This window comes from Arachis ipaensis, chromosome B08, assembly GCF_000816755.2.
Source record: "Arachis ipaensis cultivar K30076 chromosome B08, Araip1.1, whole genome shotgun sequence".
NCBI lineage: Eukaryota > Viridiplantae > Streptophyta > Magnoliopsida > Fabales > Fabaceae > Arachis > Arachis ipaensis.
In genome coordinates this window covers 3,061,581-3,082,749 of record NC_029792.2, presented here as the reverse complement: position 1 = coordinate 3,082,749, position 21,169 = coordinate 3,061,581, and the positions used below count along the sequence as shown (strand labels likewise).

The following is a 21,169-nucleotide window of genomic DNA, read 5'->3' as shown; positions in this document are numbered from 1 at the left end:
GTGGCTGTAAGGAGGGATTTGTTGAACTCTCGGACTGCCTACGCCGAGTTGGAGGACTCTATTGCTGAGGGGGCCGAGGAGGCCTGGAGGATTTTTAAGGAGCAGGTCGGAGTCCTTGATCCCGACCTGGATCTGTCTCCTTTGGATCTTGACAAGGTCATTATTGATGGTGCCATAGTTTATCCCCCAGCTCCCGAGGTCGTCACCGAGTCAGATTTGAAGACTCGAGGGCAGAGAATCATTGAGTCCCCTCCTCGTCCAAAGGATGTTCCGAGTTCCTCAAGACCTCACGGCACCTCTTCTCCGACTCCTATGGACACTTCTCTCCCTGGTCCTGATGGCGCTCCGACTTCTCTTCCCGACTCTGGTGGTGATCCGACTACTCCCTTTGGTCCTGGTGGTGATGCTCTTTAAAAATTTGTTATTTGTTGGCTATATGGGGGCCCGGCCTGTGGGTCCCCTCTTTTTTAAACTCTTTATATTTGTGGTGGTGGTATGTTGACATTGGCCTTTTGTGGCCGTAAACAAAAATATTTATAGTTGCCCTTTTTTTTTGGATAAGGGTTTTAAAAAATACCCTTTTTAGTATAAGGGTTTCAGCTACCTTTCTGTGTGCATGCTTTTCTGATTTTGATTTTTCGAAGTCCCCTTGATCTTTTCTAAAAACCTTTTCTTTGGCTTGTCTGTATTTCTGAGCTTTTTTGTTTTAAGGACTTTTAGGACATCTTTTAAGCTTTTTCTAGGCTTTTTTGATCCCTTTTTTATTATTCCTTATACTCAACTTTGTTTTATTGAGCTTTTATGGCTTAAGTTATTTTTGCGATGCGTTTTCTTTTCTACTCGGTTTTTCATTTCGACTTATGAGTCGGAATGTTTCCGAGTTTCTCACGATCAACTTTTATAACCTCTTTACACCGACTTGTACCTCGTCGTTTTATCCTGACGATCATCTAGGTCGGTTCATGGGATTTTCACATTTTGTCGAGCTTAAGTCGGCGCGTTTCGTAGAAAAGTAAACGATAGGGAATTTATAAGAGATATTGTAAAAAAGATCTTTATTTATTTGGGAAGGTACTTTACGGCTGCTAAGGGTTTAATGATCTATTCCCCCCTTAGCCTCTACTATGATGCCTCGTTAAAAATCCTTCTTCAGAAAAAACCCTTTAATTTTTGGGAAAAAATCGTGAAGTTGGGAAAAGAGTACATCAGGGAGTAGAGTTCGCTTTTAGCTATAGTACCTTTTCATGTTACAAGCATGCCACGACCTTGGTAGCTCGGTGTCGTTTAAGTCGGTCACTTTATAATAACCTTTTCCTAAGACCTCGCTAACTTGGTAGGGTCCTTTCCAATTAGCAGCGAGTTTTCCTTCCCCCGATTTGTTGACTCCTATATCGTTTCTGATCAAGACCAGATCGTTTAAGGCGAAACTTCTTCGACTGACTTTTTTGTTGTACCTGGTAGTCATCCTTTGTTTCAGCGCTGCTTCTCTTATCTGGGCTTGTTCTCGGACTTCGGGGAGCAATTCAAGCTCCTCTTTGTGCCCCTGTATGTTCCCGATTTCATCATGGAAAATCACTCTTGGGCTTTGCTCACTGATTTCCACTGGTATCATAGCTTCTACACCATAGACAAGTCAGAAGGGTGTTTCTCCAGTGACAAATTGGGGTGTCGTCCGATAAGCCCACAACACTTGGGGGAGCTCCTCTGTCCAGGCTCCTTTTGCATCTTGTAGTCTTTTCTTTAGTCCCACCAGTATGATTTTGTTAGCTGCCTCCGCTTGTCCATTTGCTTGTGGATGCTCCACCGAGGTGAACTGGTGTTTTATTTTCATACTGGTTACTAGGCTTCTGAAGGTGGAGTCGGTGAACTGGGTTCCATTATCTGTGGTAATGGAGTGAGGTATCCCATACCTTGTGATGATATTTTTGTAGAGGAACCTCCGACTTCTCTGGGCGGTGATGGTGGCCAATGGTTCTACTTCTATCCACTTTGTGAAGTAATCTATTCCCACGATCAAGTATTTGACTTGTCCTGGCGCCTGGGGAAAAGGACCTAACAAATACATTTCCCATTTTGCGAAGGGCCATGGAGAAGTTATACTAATGAGCTCCTCTGGGGGAGCCACGTGGAAATTTGCATGCATTTGGCAAGGTTGGCATTTTTTCACAAATTCTGTGGCATCTTTCTGCAAGGTCGGCCAATAAAATCCAGCTCGGATTACTTTTCTGGCTAGCGACCTGGCTCCGAGATGGTTTCCGCAGATCCCATTGTGGACCTCCTCTAGCACTTCAGTGGTCCTTGAGGTCGGTACGCACTTCAACAATGGCGTTGATATTCCTCTTTTATAAAGGATATTTTTCACCAGAGTGTAATATTGTGCTTCCTTCCAGATTTTCTTGGCCTCTTTTTCCTCTTTGGGGAGGATGTCAAATTTTAGGTATTCGACCAGAGGATTCATCCATCCGAGATTTAGCCCGGATACCTCAAGGACATCTTGTTTGCCCTCTGCTTTTACTACAGAGGGCTCTTGGAGAGTTTCCTGGATCAGGCTTCTATTATTCCCTCCTGGCTTAGTACTTGCTAACTTGGAGAGGGCGTCTGCTCTGCTATTGAGATCCCGAGTTATATGCTTAACCTCGGTTTCAGCAAAGTGCCCGAGGTATTCCAGAGTTTTTTCCAGGTATCTCTTCATGTTTGGGTCTTTGGCCTGATACTCTCCATTTATCTGGGAGGTCACCACCTGAGAGTCACTGTATATCATCACTTTTGTTGCACCGACTTTTTTGGCCAGCTTCAGTCCTGCAACCAGGGCTTCATATTCTGCCTGATTATTTGAAGCTGGGAATTCAAATTTGAGGGATACCTCTATTTGAGTTCCCCTTTCGTCGGCTAGTATTATGCCTGCACCGCTTTCTGTCTTGTTTGAGGATCCATCTACATAAAGTTCCCATGTAGTTGGCTTTTCCTCTTGATCTCCCGCGTATTCTGCTATGAAGTCGGTAAGGCATTGGGCTTTGATTGCTGTTCGAGTTTCATACTTCAAGTCGAACTCGGAGAGCTCTATTGCCCATTGAACCATTCTCCCTGCAACATCCGTCTTCTGGAGGATTTGCTTCATGGATTGGTTCGTCCGGACTTTTATTGTATGTGCTTGAAAGTAAGGCCATAGCCTTCGTGAGGCTATTACTAAGGAGTAGGCAAACTTTTCTAGTTTGTGGTACCTTAGCTCGGGGCCCTGTAGAACTTTGCTGATGAAGTAAACTGGATGCTGTCCGACCTCGTCCTCCCTTATCAGGGCTGATGCGACAGCTTTGTCTGCTACGGACAAATAAAGGACGAGGTCCTCCCCGACTAGAGGTCGGGTCAGTATTGGTGGTTGGCTCAAGAATCTTTTGAACTCCTGGAACGCTCCTTCGCATTCTGGAGTCCATTCAAACTAGCATCCCTTTCTTAATAAAGAAAACAGTGGAAGGGATTTTAGTGCCGATCCTGCTAAAAATCTGGAGAGGGCTGCAAGTCGGCCATTCAGTTGTTGAACCTCTCTCAAGCAAGTCGGGCTCTTCATTTCCAGGATAGCTTTACACTTATTGGGATTTGCTTCAATCCCTCTCTGTGTTAGCATAAATCCTAGGAATTTTCCGGCCTCCACTGCGAAGGTACACTTTGCGGGATTTAGCCTCATCCCGTGTAACCTTATGGTGTCAAATACTTGCGAGAGGTCTGCTAAGAGGTCGGCTTCTTCCTTGGTTTTTACTAGCATGTCGTCTACGTAGACTTCCATTAAGCTCCCAAGGTGGGAAGCAAACACCTTGTTCATCAGCCTTTGGTATGTGGCCCCTGTATTTTTTAATCCAAATAGCATGACCACGTAGCAAAAATTTGCTCTGGGCGTGATGAATGATGTTTTCTCCTGGTCTGGCTCATACATTGGGATTTGGTTATATCCCAAGTAGGCATCCATGAACGACAAGTATTGATATCCCGAGCTAGAATCTACTAGGGTATCAATACTCGGGAGTGGATAAGGGTCTTTGGGACATGCCTTATTTAAGTCGGTGTAGTCAACACACATCCTCCATTTGCCGTTTTGCTTCTTAACTAGCACTACATTTGCTAGCCATGTTGGATATTTAACTTCTCTAATGAAGCCGGCTTCTAGGAGTGCCTGTATTTGCTCTTCCACCACTAGGGCTCACTCCGGGCTGAGCTTGCGCCTTCTCTGTTGTATAGGTCGGGATTCCGGATGTACCGAGAGCTTGTGGGACATGAGCTCGGGGTCTATCCCAGGCATGTCGGAAGCTTTCCAGGCGAAGAGGTCAGAATTGTCTCTTAGGAGCTTGGTCAACCCTTGCTTCAGGGTTTCCCCTAGGTTGGCTCCTGTGTTGGTATTCTTTCCTTCCTCTTCGCCGACCTGTATTTCTTCAGTTTTTCCTCCTGGTTGTGGTCGTAGTTCTTCTTTGGCCCTTGCACCACCGAGCTCTATGGTGTGAACCTCTTTGCCTTTTCCCCTCAGGTTCAGGCTTTCATTGTAGCACTTTCTTGCCAACTTTTGGTCTCCCCGCACTGTTGCTATTCCCGCAGGTGTTGGAAATTTCATGCAAAGATGAGGGGTAGACACCACCGCTCCGAGTCGATTCAGGGTAGTTCTGCCGATTAGGGCATTGTATGCTGACCCTACGTCGATGACTATAAAGTCTATGCTCAGAGTTTTGGATTTTTCCCCCTTTCCGAAGGTAGTGTGGAGGGGTAGAAATCCTAGTGGTTTTATTGGGGTATCGCCTAGCCCGTACAAGGTGTCGGGGTAGGCTCTTAACTCCTTTTCATCCAGCCCCAGTTTGTCAAACGCGGGCTTGAAAAGGATATCCGCCGAGCTTCCTTGATCTACTAGGGTTCTGTGGAGATGGGCATTAGCTAGGATCATAGTTATTACCACTGGATCGTCGTGTCCAGAGATTACTCCTTGCCCATCTTCCTTTGTAAATGAGATGGTGGGGAGGTCGGATGATTCATTTATGACCTGGTAGACTCACTTGAGGTGTCTTTTGCGAGCAGACTTGGTGAGTCCCCCTCCCACGAATCCGCCTGAGATCATATGTATATGTCTCTCCGGAGTCTGCGGTGGTGGGTCTCTTCTATCCGCATCGTCTCGCTTTCTCTTCCCATGATTGTCCGACCTTTCTATGAGATATCTGTCAAGTCGGCCTTCTCTGGCCAGCTTTTCTATCACATTTTTAAGGTCGTAACAGTCATTTGTTGAGTGACCATATATTTTATGGTACTCACAATAGTCGCTGTGACTCCCCCCTTTTTTATTTTTAATGGGCCTGAGAGGCGGCAACCTTTCAGTATTGCAAATTTCTCTGTATACGTCCACTATAGAAACCTTTAGAGGAGTATAAGAGTGATATTTCCTGGGTCTGTCGAGACCGAGGTCTTCTTTCTTCTTGGGCTCCCTCTCCCTCTCTTTTATCGAGGGAAGGTGCCCAGGTCGCCAACTCGACTCTCTCAGTCTAGCATTTTTCTCCATGTTGATGTACTTTTCGGCTCTTTCTTGTACATCACTCAGGGAGGTGGGGTGCCTTTTTGATATGGACTGTGAGAAGGAACCTTCTCTAAGTCCATTTACCAGCCCCATAATGACTGCCTCGGTGGGCAGGTCTTGAATCTCTAAGCATGCTTTATTGAACCTTTCCATATAATCTCGTAGAGGTTCTCCAACCTCCTGCTTTATTCCCAGGAGGCTCGGTGCATGCTTTACTTTATCTTTCTGAATGGAGAACCTCATTAGAAACTTCCCTGAGAGGTCCTCGAAGCTGGTGACCGACCTTGGAGGGAGACTATCGAACCACTTCATTGCTGCTTTCGATAAGGTGGTCGGGAAAGCTTTGCAGCGCGTTGCGTCAGAAGCATCAGCCAGATACATCCGACTTTTAAAGTTGCTTAGATGATGCTTCAGATCGGTGGTTCCGTCATAGAGGTCCATATCGGGGCTTTTGAAGTTTCTTGGAACTTTTGTCCTCATTATGTTCTCACTAAAAGGGTCCTCCCCTCTTGGGGGCGACTCTTCTCGCTCGTCACGGGAGTTCCGACCTCTGAGGGAGGATTCTAATTTTAAGAGTTTTTTCTCTAACTCTTTTCGTCGATCCATCTCCTCTCTTAGGTGCTTTTCTATCTCCTTTTGTCGCTCCCGTTCCTGTTCCAGCTGTTCCAAGCGATTTTGGTGAACATGGACTAGCCCCATTAGTTCAGTTGCGTGGGGTGGTCCGTCCTTTTCTGATTCACGCCCCTCCGAGGAATTTGTCTTCGGATTTTTAAATCCGGAGGTCCCTTCCCTGTGTTGGTCGTTGGTTCTCTGGTGGAGGGTCAGGTCTGCGTCGTTGTTTCTGGTATCCAGATTTTCTTGTTCGGAATTCGACGCCACATGACCATCTTCAGGGGATACATCCGCCATTACTGGCTGATCTCTCGGGCCCCCGACAACGGCGCCAATGTTACGATGGGTAACCGGAGATTATTGGGTTGGATTAGTTTGGCTGGCCCAATCGTTGGAATGAGGAAGTATCCAAGCGGATTGATGATCCAAGGCCCCCGTCCGACTTCGGTATGAGAGAATGGGGATGGTACCTGCAAAGACACTCCGATGCCAAAGTCAGCAAAGGAAACAAGACAGGTCTAGAGAGTATTGGGCTTCTGAGATACCTGAGAAGTGTTAGTGTATTTATAGTGGTGAACCCATAACCACCGTTGGTGTAATTCCGTTATTTATGGAGAGTAACCGTCCCTTTATCTTAGGGAGGTTAAGATATGGCTCCAGGAAGTGGGTAGAGAGATTTTAGGGGCAGTTACTCATTTGAATGGGTGTTTATCTGCCAGCTAATCTTCGTCCCGACTTCTTTAGAGCAAGTCATGGTAGGGACCGACTTCGTGGGGCGAAGATCGGTGTATGGCGAGGCTCAATCCTTTGGATTGGTCCAAACAAGGATTGGACCTTTTGTTTGGACCTGGGCCTTATCATTGAGTCAGGGTATGAACACATTATATCTTTAATATTATTAATAAAAAAATAATATAATCATTATGTTACGATGGGTAACCGGAGATTATTGGGTTGGATTAGTTTGGCTGGCCCAATCGTTAGAATGAGGAAGTATCCAAGCGGATTAAAAATAAGATAAAAATTTAATAATGAATTGTGAAGAATGATATCTTTAGCATGTTCTAATATGAAAAAAAGAATAGTATCACCGCCCCATCACCCCTAAGAACGGGAGTCCAACCTAGCTAATTACCAAAGTTACAATATAAATATGAATTTATCTATCTTTGAATACTTTTGCTTGGGACATACTCTATGTCTATGCTTCTGCAAAGATGACCACCTTCTCTGACATTTTCACATGATATGACGAGGTTCTCAATCTGATTCTTTCCAATTCAGAAATATGCTCTTTGGCCTCCACACGTACACCTTCAAATTACGCAATGTTGTTCAAAAAGGAAGTCAAACCTTATTACTAATACTCCCACTACAAGCCTTAATGCTTTTATCTAGTATATATATGCTGTTAAAAAAAATGTAATTTTTTATTCATGTAAAATTATATGCCCTAATGAAGCTTAAATATGTGTTTGGTAACTAAACATATTTATACATTTTAGTTTTAGTCACTAAATAATAAAAAAGGTATTCTATTTTTTTTTCTTGGACTTGAAAAACTTACTCTAGGTTATGCATACTGGATAGCACTTAAGCCCATATTGACCCAAATCAATCTGTTTTTTAGGCCTTATTCTGTTATGTTCTCTTTTTATTTGGAAAAGATTCTGTTATGTTCTTACGTTTTAGGCCTTGATGTTACTGTTTTTCCCTTGGACTCTTTTGAAGCCCAGAAGTGAATCAATGCTATCCAATAAAAAAAAAACTATACAAATACTTTGACAAAATCGTTGACAAACATACAAAATCCCCCTAAAATAAATAAACAAGATAAATAATCCTGTTAGTCCTGTTCAGCAATTTAAGTTCAAGCAGCAGTATATCAACCACAAAAAGATCAAGGAAATCATCTGAACTAAAAATCAAATATCAATGTATATGTAATCTGAATGGAATGAACAATAATTTCCCCTTTCGAGTGAGGGACACACTCCTCAATGATAACAATTCATAATTTCTTACCACTCCTCTATTCTTTGCCTTCCTTTTTATCCTTTTCTCTCTCTAAGTTGTTACGTAACTAACTCAATACTACCTCTGATTTTATTACTCTACTGCGCCCTTATTTTAAAGTTCATAATCCTTCATCCACGCTGGCTGTTTCTTCACCCGTTTGTCCCTCTGCTCAGCTGCTGGTTTATCTGGCCCAATTACTATCTCATCACTTTCAGTTTGCTGTATTGGGCCGGGAGTAGCAGCTGTTAATGGGCTCGTATCAATTACTCCCCCCATGACAATGACCTTGTCCTCAAGGTCTTCATTCAGAAACATTTTGGTAAGTTCGACCCAATTCACCCAAGTAGCTTCCTCTCTCGGGGTACCTTCCCATTCTACAAGCACTTGCACTTCTCTAACATTTTCGTCTGATTGGGAGACACGACTATCAATAATGGCAGCAGGCACAGGTTCAAACGGTAATGATGGGGGTAGCTGATGGATGCTCGTATCACTAGAGACCTCGCCCTTGTACTCCTTCAACAAAGATACATGAAAAACAGGATGAATTGCGCTACCAGCAGGAAGTTCCAGTTTGTAAGCAACCACACCTACTTTTTGTAGCACCTTGAAAGGTCCATAGAACCGCTTTCCAAGCTTCAAATTTCCACGGTTAATTACTGAACCTTGGCGATATGGTTGGAGCTTGAGGAGGACCCAATCACCGACATTGAAACTCTTCTCGCGCCTATGTTTATCAGCTTGGCGTTTCATGCGATCTTGGGCAACCTTCAAGTGATAATGAAGTTCCATATCGAGAATTTCTCTCGCACGCAACATGTCCTCAACATCCTGAACAGTTGCAGTGTGGTTTATGTAACCTGGAATGGGACGAGCAGCGAAACCATACAAAGCCTCATGGGGTGACATCCCAATGGTGGAATGAAAAGATGTGTTGTAACAGTATTCAGCCCAGGCAAGGTAAGCAGACCACTTAGAAGGGTAAGAGTGAGAGAACACACGTAAATACTGCTCAATAGTGCGATTAACGACCTCAGTCTGACCATCCGTTTGTGGGTGGTAAGCCGTGCTAAATAGAAGTTTGGTTCCACAATTCTGAAGTAATTGCTTCCAAAATCGGCTCAAAAATAGTGGGTCACGATCGGATACAATCGTCGCAGGAAACCCATGAAGTCGTACCACCACATTTATAAATTTCTGGGCCACCATCTTGGCTGTGAATCCGGTCTTTAAGGGAGCTATGCGAGCTGTTTTGCTGAACCTATCAACCACAACCAGTAACGCTGTAAACCCAGCAGAAGGAGGTAACCGGGTGATGAAATCCATGCTAATGTCTTCCCATGGTCTCATCGGCACTGGGAGTGGCTGTAACAACCCTTGCGGCTTTGCAGTGATATATTTAGTACATTGACAATCCGGGCAATGATTCACAAATCGAATCACATCTTGCCGCATTCCCGGCCAAAAGAAGAGCTCACCTAACCCCTTATATGTCTTTAATATTCCCCCATGCCTGGCTGTCACCGTTGTATGAAACTGGTGTAGAAGAAGGTCTCTGAGGTTATCAATTTGGGGAACCCAAATCTTACCACGATATAAAAGAAGACCATCTCGGAAGGTATAGTCCGAGGAGATGTCACCCGTGTGCAATTGCTCCTTTAGGATTAACAGTTCTTCCACTTCTTGGTTGGCCTTCAAGAGGGCTGGAATGATTGAGGCTTGAAGAGTAGTGAAGGCTTGGAATTGGACTCTATCCATTTCTTCTTGCTGCCTTGATAGCGCGTCTGCTGCATTGTTAAATTTTCCAGGTCTATATTCGATGTCAAAATCGTAACCCAGTAATTTGGAGAGGTAGTGTTGCTGTTCGGGGGTGAGGATTACCTGCGTCATAAGCTCCCGAAGACCTTGATGATCTGTTTTAATAGTGAACTTGCGGCCTAAAAGATAATGCCGCCATTTCGCTACTGCCTGTGTCACAGCATATAGCTCTCGCACATAAGCCGAAGCCTGTGCCATGCGTAACCCCATTTTCTTACTGAAATACGCTATAGGATGGCCTCCTTGTGATAGAACTGCCCCTATGCCGGTGCCTGACGCATCCATTTCTACCACAAATTCTTTGGAAAAATCAGGGAGTGCGAGTACGGGAGTGTGCGTCATAATGTTTTTCAACTGATGGAATGCTTGATCTGCAGCAACTGTCCACTGGAAGGCATTCTTTTTCAACAGCTCCGTCAGTGGGAAAGCTAACTGGGCATACCCTGCCACAAACTTCCGATAATACCCTGTCAACCCCAGGAATCCGCGCAATTGTTTCAGATTCGTGGGTTCTGGCCAAGCAAGAATAGCCTCAATTTTCGCTGGATCCACTTTCACTCCTTCCCCTGTGATCACATGGCCCAAATATTCTACTTGTTGTTGGGCAAAGGAACATTTGGATTGTTTAGCAAAGAGCTGGTTCTCACGCAGCACTTGTAAAGTGAGGACAAGTGCTCTAGATGTTCCTCCTTACTCCTGCTATATACCAATATGTCATCAAAAAATACTGCCACGAAACGCCTCAAGAATGGCTGAAAAATACGATTCATGGTTGCCTGAAAGGTGGAAGGTGCATTCGTAAGTCCAAATGGCATTACCACAAACTCGTAATGGCCAATGTGCGTTCGAAAGGCAGTTTTATCAATGTCCTCCTCCTTCATGCGAATCTGGTGGTAGCCACTGCGCAGGTCAATCTTAGAGAAATAGATGGCACCGTGCAGTTCATCTAAGATTTCATCAATAGTAGGGATAGGAAACTTATCTTTTACTGTAATGGAGTTGAGAGCTCGGTAATCGACACAGAAACGCCACCCTCCATCCTTCTTCCTGACTAGCAGTATTGGACTAGAGAAAGCGCTTTGGCTATTGCGAATAATCCCTGTACTCAGCATTTATTCCACAAGCCTCTCCATTTCTTCTTTCTGGAAGTGGGGATAACGGTACGGTCGTATACTCACCGGTGCAGAGCCAGGAATTAGATGAATATGGTGATCGACTTCACGTTGCGGCGGCAATTTAATGGGCTCCTCAAAGACTTCTGAGAATTCAGTAAGAACCCCTTGAACACTTTCATCTTCCAAGGTAGCTTGTGGTGTGGAATCAGTATTGGTAACCTCTAAATGGAACATGGAGACAATAGCGTTGCTCGCATTGAGCTTCTTAAGCTCTCTGAAATGAAGATTAGCATCCTTCAGTAGCCGCTCACCTTGGAACACTACCCATTTACCCATGATTTTAAACTTCATGAATAATTCCATGTAGTTAATCCTAATTGTCCCTAACCGCATCATCCAGTGCACCCCCAAGACAACATCAGCACCCTTTAAGTCCAGTACATAAGTATCAACCGCAAAATTATACCCTTGAGCTGTTAGTGCCAAGTTCTTGCACATTGCTCCGCAATGGATAGAATCACCGTTACCCACCATCACTTGTAGAGCAGGAGTTGGACTGAGCGACAAATTCAACTTCTTGGCTACAGACCCTTTTACAAAGTTATGAGTACTTCCACCATCAATGAGGATCATCAATTGTCGGTTAGAGTGGGTACCACGGACTCTGAGCGTTTCCGGGTGAAATTCCCCTGCGAGGGCATTCAAACTAATCTTGGGTGGTTGTTCATCCCCTTCCCCAGCGTCGTCGGAATCAGATTCTGGCTCTACCACTGCCGTATGAGGCTCTTGCATCAGTTCCCGTAATTCCTCTTCCCCCATTAGGAGTTGCAATGATGATTTGCAGCGGTGACCGGGGCTGTACTTGTCGTCACAATAATAACAAAGTCCCTTTTCCCGGCGTGCACGTATATTGGCGCTGGTGAGTCTCTTGACCGGTGGGGTTTGTGGTGCGGTGGGAGAAGAATTGGTTGAGGGGGTGGGGGGAACGAAGGGTTTGAAGAGGTGACGGTGTGAGTGATGGGTTTCTGAAGTTGGGAAACTGGGTGTAGAGTTCGGTTGGGTGCAAACCGATTCGGTGGCCCAAATGAGGAGTTTGATTTGCTGCTATTGTTTTTTGTGAGGCCCAAAGTTACTGCATGTTTCTGCTCATGCAGTTTGGCAAGAGAGACAGCTTGGATATAGGAATTGGGTCGGGCCAGCAGTAGCTCGCACTTCAGGTGCTCTTGGAGCCCAGCGGTAAACAGAGCCACAATCCACTCTTCACTCAGCCCTGTCACACGGTTGCTCAGTTCTTCGAATTGACACTGATACTCTTCCACCGACCCACCTTGCTTCAATTCCTTGAGGGCTGTTCTTGGATCATAGAACACGTTCTTGCCAAAGCGAGCATTCAGCGCCTCAAGAAATGAGTCCCAGGTGTACGCAATATTGTTGTTGACTCCCCAGCGGTACCATGCATAGGCGGCACCCACCAGATGGAAGGATAGTACCCGAATCCTTTGTTCAATTGGAATGTTGAAGGTCTCCAAGTATTGCCTTGCCCGGAAAACCCAATCCTCTACTCCATCTCCTTCGAACATAGGAAGGTCGGCCACCTTCAATTTTCGGGGCCATTGTGGTTCTCCATCCAAATTAACAGATCCCGAGCCTTCCACCACATCATCTCTAGCAAAACTGGGATCGCCACTAGCTGCCTTCAGTTTCATACCCTCACGGAGCAGCTTTTCAATAGCACGCAGTGATGAATCCATCGCTGTAAGTTGCTGTTGCGTCCCTGCTATCCGTTCGTTCGCCTCCACCAAACCACGGCTCAGCGTCGCTACCTCATGCTTATTGGAGAGTGTTAATTCTTCTAGTCGGGATAATCGAGTTCCTTCCGTTATCTTGAGTTCGACTCTCAACGAGAGCACCAATTGTTAGTCCTGTTCAGCAATTTAAGTTCAAGCAGCAGTATATCAACCACAAAAAGATCAAGGAAATCATGCAGTTCAGAATGAAGTAAAAATCAAATATCAATGTATATGTAATCTGAATGGAATGAACAATAATTTTCCCTTTCGAGGGAGGGACACACTCCTCAATGATAACAATTCATAATTTCTTACCACTCCTCTATTCTTTGCCTTCCTTTTTATCCTTTTCTCTCTCTAAGTTGTTACGTAACTAACTCAATACTACCTCTGATTTTATTACTTTACTGCGCCCTTATTTTAAAGTTCATAATCCTTCATCCACGCTGGCTGTTTCTTCACCCGTTTGTCCCTCTGCTCAGCTGCTGGTTTATCTGGCCCAATTACTATCTCATCACTTTCAGTTTACTGTATTGGGCCGGGAGTAGCAGCTGTTAATGGGCTCGTATCAAATCCCCTAATGGTTATTCACAAAAAATATGATTAAGCAATTGTGTTGAACAGTTTAGTGAAACGTATTAAATTATTTTAAAATTTTCAATTATCATTAACATATTTTTTTATAAATTGTCTGCTATTCATACCCTATACCAGAGTGATGGAATACTATTAGTCCCGACTCCTTAGATTGGTGTATTAGTACCATAGTAGTAATGATTTATTCCGCAATGCAATATAACTATATAAGTTTGAGAATAACAACTCCCTTCTCAAATGACTTATTTGCAGAGAAAAGATATTTCATCATAAAATAATAAATGGGGTTAGGTTGATTTAGATTTGAGACGCTTTGCCTTGTAAGACTTGAAAGCTTTGGCGTCCAATCCCAACGAAGTCTCCGTGACGAATGAAATCATTAACCGCTTCTTTCTTTGACCCTTCTTATACACTTTTTGGTTCAATTTTTTTATTTTTTTTTCTTTTTTAATTTACAAAAGTTTAGTGGGTAAGCTCCATTATTCTACCGGGATCAGGAAAGATATAAAGTAATTAACAATTTTTTCTTATTTTTTGACTTGCATTAAAATCAAATTAACCAATTCTTCACATTTCTATCACTAAAAGTGTTACGTCTCTAACATTATATATAAAAATTCATGCAATTTTTGTGTGTGTAAATTAATAGTAAAGAATTATTAGATATTAATTTAATTAAATATATCAAATTATTTACTATTTTTAATTATTAATTTTATACAATTGCTTATTTGTAATATGTTTTAACTTGTTTTGTGTGGGTTAGTTACACGTAAATAATCTGTTTAGATTTTAGTTATTTTTATTTAGAATGAAGAGGTTTAGGATATGATAGATTAGAAACTTAGACTTTCATGCAATTCTTAGTTATTATACATTGACAAGTTTGTTTAATCAATATTACCTACTAAAGCATTTAGTTTGCAGCCAATGAGTTATTAGCTCAAATGGCATAGTCTCCCCATACTCAATTAAGAGGTTGCGGATTCGAATCTCCTATCTTTGGTAAAAAAGAAAAAAAAAAAAATTTAGTTTGCAACTTTGCATGATTGCAAGTGGTGGTATTTGGATCAACTTGTATGTATTTTAATTACAATATGTCAAAGGATATCAACCCAGTAGATATATCTTGATCTGTTCCTTTCAATAATCTCTTTGGAAATTCTTATATGAAAAAATCAACCTAATAATATAGATGGACCAAATTTGAAAAATGTAACAAATATTAAATGAAATTGGTTGCGCATGAGGTGACCTGAGTGGTCAAAGATATTTTCCAATGCAAGGCGCCAGAATAATATTCGTTGACCAAAAAAACAAAATAAAATTCAACACTGATGATTTATGGTTGTGTTTGAGATTGGAGAAAATGAATGAAGGATTGCGTTTCCTCTATTTAAGCATGTCTAAGTTGTGTGCTATATCATATTAGTTAATTAATTAACACCTTCTGAATCTAATAAGCACAAATGGAACTTCCAAGTATTTGCAAGCTTTGCTTTGCAATCTTCATCCTAAACGCTTCATTGTTGTTCCTCGCAGCAGCAACACCACCCTCGGACTCAAACTTGTTCCGAGAATACATTGGAGCTGAGTTCAACAATGTCAAATTCTCAGATGTTCCTGTTAACTCCAACGTTGACTTCCACTTCATTCTCTCCTTTGCCATTGACTACGATACTTCATCTTCTACTTCTCCAACCAATGGAAAATTCAACATCTTCTGGGACAATCAGAATCTTAGCCCTTCCCAAGTATCTTCCATCAAGTCCGAGAACTCCAATGTCAAGGTGTGTTACAAACCACTTTAGCCGTTAAAAACTTGCTTATTTAACATTCATTAATTGTTACAAACCTAAGAGCCGTTAAATAAAAATTTAGTCAAATCAATCAAATTATCTAACGACTCTCAGATATCAACTTCACGTGAAGTCGACTTTACCTGAATTTCTACCTTGTTACAATTATAACAATTAATGAATAGTAACCAAATTCTGACTATTTTTTGTTAATTTTCTTTTATTACCAAACATTTCTGTAATATTTAATAGGTAGCACTTAGTCTCGGCGGCGACAGCGTTAACGGCGAATCTGCTTACTTCAATCCATCTTCGGTGGATTCATGGGTTTCCAACGCAGTTTCTTCGCTCACAAGCATAATCAAGGAGTACAACTTAGATGGAATTGACATCGACTATGAGCACTTCAAATCAGACCCTGATACCTTTGCTGAATGCATTGGAAAGTTGATCAAAACTCTCAAGGAAAATGGGGTGATCAAATTCGCTTCTATAGCTCCGTTCGACGACGACGTTGTCCAGAGTCACTACATGACACTGTGGAAGAGTTATGGAAGCCTGATAGACTATGTGAACTTTCAGTTCTATGCATATGACAAAGGAACCACAGTGGATGAGTTCATAGGGTACTTCAACACACAGAGTTCAAACTATAATGGTGGGAAGGTGTTGGTGAGTTTTATCAGTGATGGGAGTGGAGGGTTGTCACCAGATGGTGGATTCTTCACTGCATGTAGCACTCTCAAGAGCCAGCAGAAACTTCATGGTATCTTTGTCTGGTCTGCTGATGATTCTAAGGCTAATGGATTCAAATATGAGAAGCAATCACAAGCACTTTTGGCTATTCCTCATTAGATTTTATGTATATATGTCTTCATTCTGTTACTATATGCTTTCTATGTATGTATTTGTTTCCAGAGTACTATTTTAATAAAATGGTATTTTAATTTCTATACTTTTTTTTCACAAAATTGTCAACCTATTGTGTACATTCATGACGATTTGACAAAGAAAGCATTTAGAGTAACATTGGTGCTTAATTTCAAGAAGTGGAAGGCCAAAATCTTATCTCAAACAGTGTTATAATATTGGTGGAGCACTCTGCTTAATCTTCTGCCGTAGCAGGAAAGAAAACCATTGGAATTCATACAAAATCCACTTATTATTACATTGTATAGATGCTTAATGATTATTATTCCCTTGCCATGCAAATGGATTAAATAGTATTTTATTATTTAACAAGGATAAGTAGTACATATTCATAGGAACATATGTGATAGAATAGAACATGGGTCTTATTTAACAGCACATAAGTATATGATATAGAGTAGAGTAGCTTGAGGTAGAAATTGTTGCATGATCATGCATTATTCATTGGTTATTATAGTAATTATGGTAATGGATGGAGACACCAACGCCTCTTCTTTTCTTGAGAATATCCATGCCTCCAAGAAAGAACACAATTGGAGAGAGAGTACCCCAGTCCTCATTCTCCGCACTGTACCCAGCAAACAGCTTCCTTTTCGGATAAAACTCTCCCACTAGCTTGTTGTATTGCACCAACAACGTTTTTGGATCCAACACTGGAGATTCCTCATTTTGGAACTGGTAATCTACCCAGTCAATTAGAATTGGACACGTCTTGTACAAGGGGAAGTAGAAGTCCTTGTTGAGACCTGAGGATGGTGAAATTGAAGCCACACTAATCACACCACCATCCTTTAAGTTCTTCATGACCTGCCCAAAATAGTGATGATATATTTTTCATCAATAATTATTGTTAGAAACAAGAGACTAAACTGGAGAAAGGATTTGTGTATTATTGAGTGTATTCAAGTTGTCTGGAATGATACAATATAAAAGGTATTTATAGGTATTAAGAGAATCGTAATAATAAAGACGTAATCTCCTATAATAAATATTCAGATATACTAAATAATACTAATTGATCCTAATTATATTCTAACCATTATGTTTAAATAATACTACTCTAACTCTAACCTGGGCAATGCAGTCGACAAAAACATCGGGTGTGGCATTGATGTGGTCGTATAAGACATCAATGCCATCAATTTGGAGGTCAGAGTGATCATTATGGATGATGTTGGTGATTGATTGAGTTGCATTGGTGATCCATGAGTTGTTGTCAAGAGGGCTGAAGGGGAATATGGTGCCTTTGTTTCCAATGCAAATGAAGACTTTGACATTGACATCAGGATGGTCCTTCTTGAACTGAGAGATTGCTGAGGCAGTGACCTTTGTTAGGTCCCAAGTGGGTCTGAACACCCCATTGGTTGGGACACCCTCTTCATCATAGTCTGTGGCGTATGTCAGGGCAATTTGGAACTCCTTCAGGAACTTACTCGATACAAATACTTGTAAGAATGAATCATCAAATGTGTATTGCCTAAAGATGGATAATGCCATTGAATTGCAATTTGGGGTAATAATGTTGATCTTAATGTGTGATCAACATGGTGGCTTTATATATACTTGTTCTTAATTAGATAGGTGAGTTTATGAATGGTTGAAATGCAAGGTATGTATGGAGTTACCGTAAAATCAAATCAAGTTATTTCACCAACTCTCTAATCCTAAGAAGAACAAAGATTTTGTAGTTGATCCTTCTCATTGGATAGCTATGGATATCATCCCGGATTTTGTCAAGCTAAGATTCATCACTTGAGATTGAAGGTCATCAAATATCTCTGAAAACATTGTTTAAACATGTTTTATTGTCACGTGCTTGCATCTAAACTCAATAATGGACACCACTTCATAGTCATGTATGAATACTTGAAGGAGTTTTCATTAACTTGACGTTGGAAATTATCTGCAATAATAATATTTTAAGTAACATTTTTCATTGATTCTAATATCACATTTTTGGGTCTATAGCCATCAACAACATTTTTTTTGGGCCTTTTAACCATCAGCAAGTTCAAAAGGGCATTCACTGTCCAACTGAAAGAATTAGTCTACTCATCAGCTATGGGCCTATATAAGTATATATCATGCATTTACTCCTTGTCCAAACTTAAATAACCCAGATAATATGCCAATGAGCCTTAGCTCACACGGCATTCCGTTCCCTCCCCATCTTAAAGATTTCGGGCTCAACTCCTACTAATTGCATTCAAGGAGAAAAAATTGGTAAATATATGAAGAATGTATAAGTGTATCTACTTGTACCTAAAATTGGAGATTGTCCAATCCATTTGAGGTACCTAGGATTAGGGTTTATAAGTTAGTCTGCTTCACCCTCGAACAATAATATATCAATCCCAATAATAATAAAAAATATATCGTCCAAAATCAAGACATAAAAGTTAAGGTGAATTATATAAAACTTATAACTTAGTATATAATTTTTGTTTAACTTATTTCCTGTGACAAATTTTAAATATTAATTATTAACTTTTTTTAATAAGCCAAACACAACTTTTTAAGCACCATGCTAATCACCATCATCTCATAAAACAAAAGTCCCATGAAATGGTGATGAATAATCCGCGCATATTCACCCTAGAACTCACAGCATATATAGTAAATAATCAAAATCAGGATTCAGGAACAACACTGAAGCGTATATTGCAAATACAAATGATAGGAGAATGTGTGATATCAACATCAAATGACAAGATCATGACATGCCCGGAATCTTGCTGCTTTATAGCTTCTCATAATAATAATTCATCTTTATTTCTCTCTTTGGCTTTCAGAAAAGATAATTTAGGTCCTCCTCCCACCTAGCCAAGGCTATATATGGCTACCGCTAGATATATAGGTACAATCCATTTTGGCACAATCATTAAATTTATGAACCTGCTTACAACTAAATATGAGAATTTTTCTTTGCAATATCAAATCAATGATAATACAATCTGCTAATTCTTTGTTGAAATTATTAATCGCCAGACACAAAATAAGGCCAGACTTTAATAACTTCCAACCATATTACCTGCCTGCCTCTCAAGACCTTTGACTCAACATTCCAAATGGTTCCTTATGATTTGTTGAATACAATAAATTAATTTGTATTCACTTTTATATTAAAACCATCATGATTGATCATGAAATAAGTAAATTGTCAAATTGGATAAAAGTACAAGAAACTAGAAGACTCCACATATTACTAACTTGTTAGAAGATTTGAAAATTTATAATTCATGATATTTTTTATAAAATCTTAAAAGATTTAAAAATGTTACAAATTACTTACAACATATTAGAAGTAGTGTTTATAATGCAAAGTCAAATATGAGTTGTAAAGTTTAACTATATATTTTGCCTATATAAAAGCTTGAAACTCATATACTTTAATATCTCTATATGAATGAAAATGTATTAAGTTGTTAGAAACTCTATCTTCTCCTTTGTGAGTATAGTTTTTAAAATCAGACCGATCAATTTGACCGAAAAATCAATAAACCAAACCTTACATCGGTTCAATTGAAAGCTAAAACCGATACGAACCTTCATGTTCTAGAGCTTCTGAAAATGGGCCACCAAGTTGTCATGTTTCTTGTTAGTATATATGCAAATTATAATAACTTATAGATATCTTTCGTCAAATGATTTACTTTTATTTAATTTATTTTAATTTTAGTTATAAATTTATTTATTTTTTCTTTTGATTTTAGATTGGCTTGATTATTCTTAAAATGTTAATAAATATATGTATTTTAAATTTTAATTTTAAGTTTTTGACTATTTTATATTTTTTATTTACGTAAAATTGAGAACTGGTTTAATTAATGTCACATTGGTTGAACTAGTGACCCAATGACCTAATAACCTAATTGGTTCGATTATCATTTCAATTTTGATAATTATGCTTGTAAATGTGTTAGTAAATTTAAGAGATAAAAATATGATAGTACTATTTATGTAAACAAATAATTTTAAAATTAATTAAGTGTAAGTATTATATTTACAACATAATTGATTAATTGAAGCCTAACTATGACAACTACTTATTAATAAGGTTGTGTTGACCTTAATTGGCACATCATTGCCATAATAATCTCTAATAATAAGGACAGGAAAAGAAAGAAAACATAATTTTTTCCTTCTCAGTATAAAATATATCTACTTTTAATTTAATAATCTTGTATCTCAATTCTAAATTACAATTAAGAGCAAATATTGTCCAAGAGAAGTAAAACTCTTACCCGGTAGAATGAGTATGAAAGAACGACCCACCCTAAGCTAGAAACACGTTTTTCGTTAGCCAAAAAGCCTATTCAGTATTCACTTGGACGTATATATATATAGGCACTTACGTCTTATACATAGCATTTTATTAGTACACATTTCTTTGCAACATAATGATCATGATTCGTTACATGTCAACTTTTTCCACCAATTTCTATAGAGTTTGTATAAAGTGCTTAATTAAGGATAGAAAATGACCTTACCCCTCTTACCATTATGCTGATCGATATATATATATAGCATGGCACTTGTTAGAGTTGTAATTAAAATGAGTCAACGGTTAAAGGCCTTGTGAGGTCTAAATGAAATGACAAATCGACACATATACGTTGAAACAAGAAGGGATATAGAGTCCTATATGATTAGTTTGTGAATTTTTCATACAAGACTAATGTACATGACAAGAGAGAAAGTGATACCTGCGGAGATTATTATTATGATACGCTGCTTAATGGTATGATCCATATCCTTATCCGATATTTTCCCATTCATTCATGCTATGTGTCAGTCAAAATCCATCACTAAAATAATCATTAATATAAAATATATATTAAAAATAAATTAAATAATACAAATTTTTATATATAAAAATATAATAATTAATTTTAATAATTAATTTAAATATACAGATAATATTTTTTTATTTATATTAATTCCTTT

General features: G+C 40.0%; 2 protein-coding genes across 2 annotated transcripts; one reads left to right on the top strand and one right to left on the bottom strand.

Moving 5' to 3' along the window:
- On the top strand, positions 14,764-16,250 carry LOC107611827 (chitinase 2). The gene is made up of 2 exons (XM_016313719.2): positions 14,764-15,283; positions 15,545-16,250. Exons 1-2 carry the CDS (start codon positions 14,963-14,965, stop codon positions 16,145-16,147), a joined length of 924 nt encoding a protein of 307 aa, XP_016169205.1. The 5' UTR covers positions 14,764-14,962; the 3' UTR covers positions 16,148-16,250.
- On the bottom strand, positions 16,505-17,768 carry LOC107612063 (ruBisCO-associated protein-like). Its single transcript, XM_016313900.2, has 2 exons — positions 17,294-17,768; positions 16,505-17,029 (listed from the first exon to the last, which is right to left on the bottom strand). The coding sequence occupies exons 1-2, from the start codon at positions 17,717-17,719 to the stop codon at positions 16,664-16,666; spliced, it is 792 nt and encodes a 263-aa protein (XP_016169386.1). The 5' UTR covers positions 17,720-17,768; the 3' UTR covers positions 16,505-16,663.

Bases quoted from the DNA above. Each gene is read 5' to 3' on its own strand.
- LOC107612063 (XM_016313900.2), bottom strand. From the start codon at position 17,719: ATGGCATTATCCATCTTTAGGCAATACACATTTGATGATTCATTCTTA. The intron at 17,030-17,293 runs GTTAGAGTTAGA...TATTTTGGGCAG, and splicing joins TTGTCGACTGCATTGCCCAG to GTCATGAAGAACTTAAAGGA.
- LOC107611827 (XM_016313719.2), top strand. From the start codon at position 14,963: ATGGAACTTCCAAGTATTTGCAAGCTTTGCTTTGCAATCTTCATCCTA. The intron at 15,284-15,544 runs GTGTGTTACAAA...AATATTTAATAG, and splicing joins CCGAGAACTCCAATGTCAAG to GTAGCACTTAGTCTCGGCGG.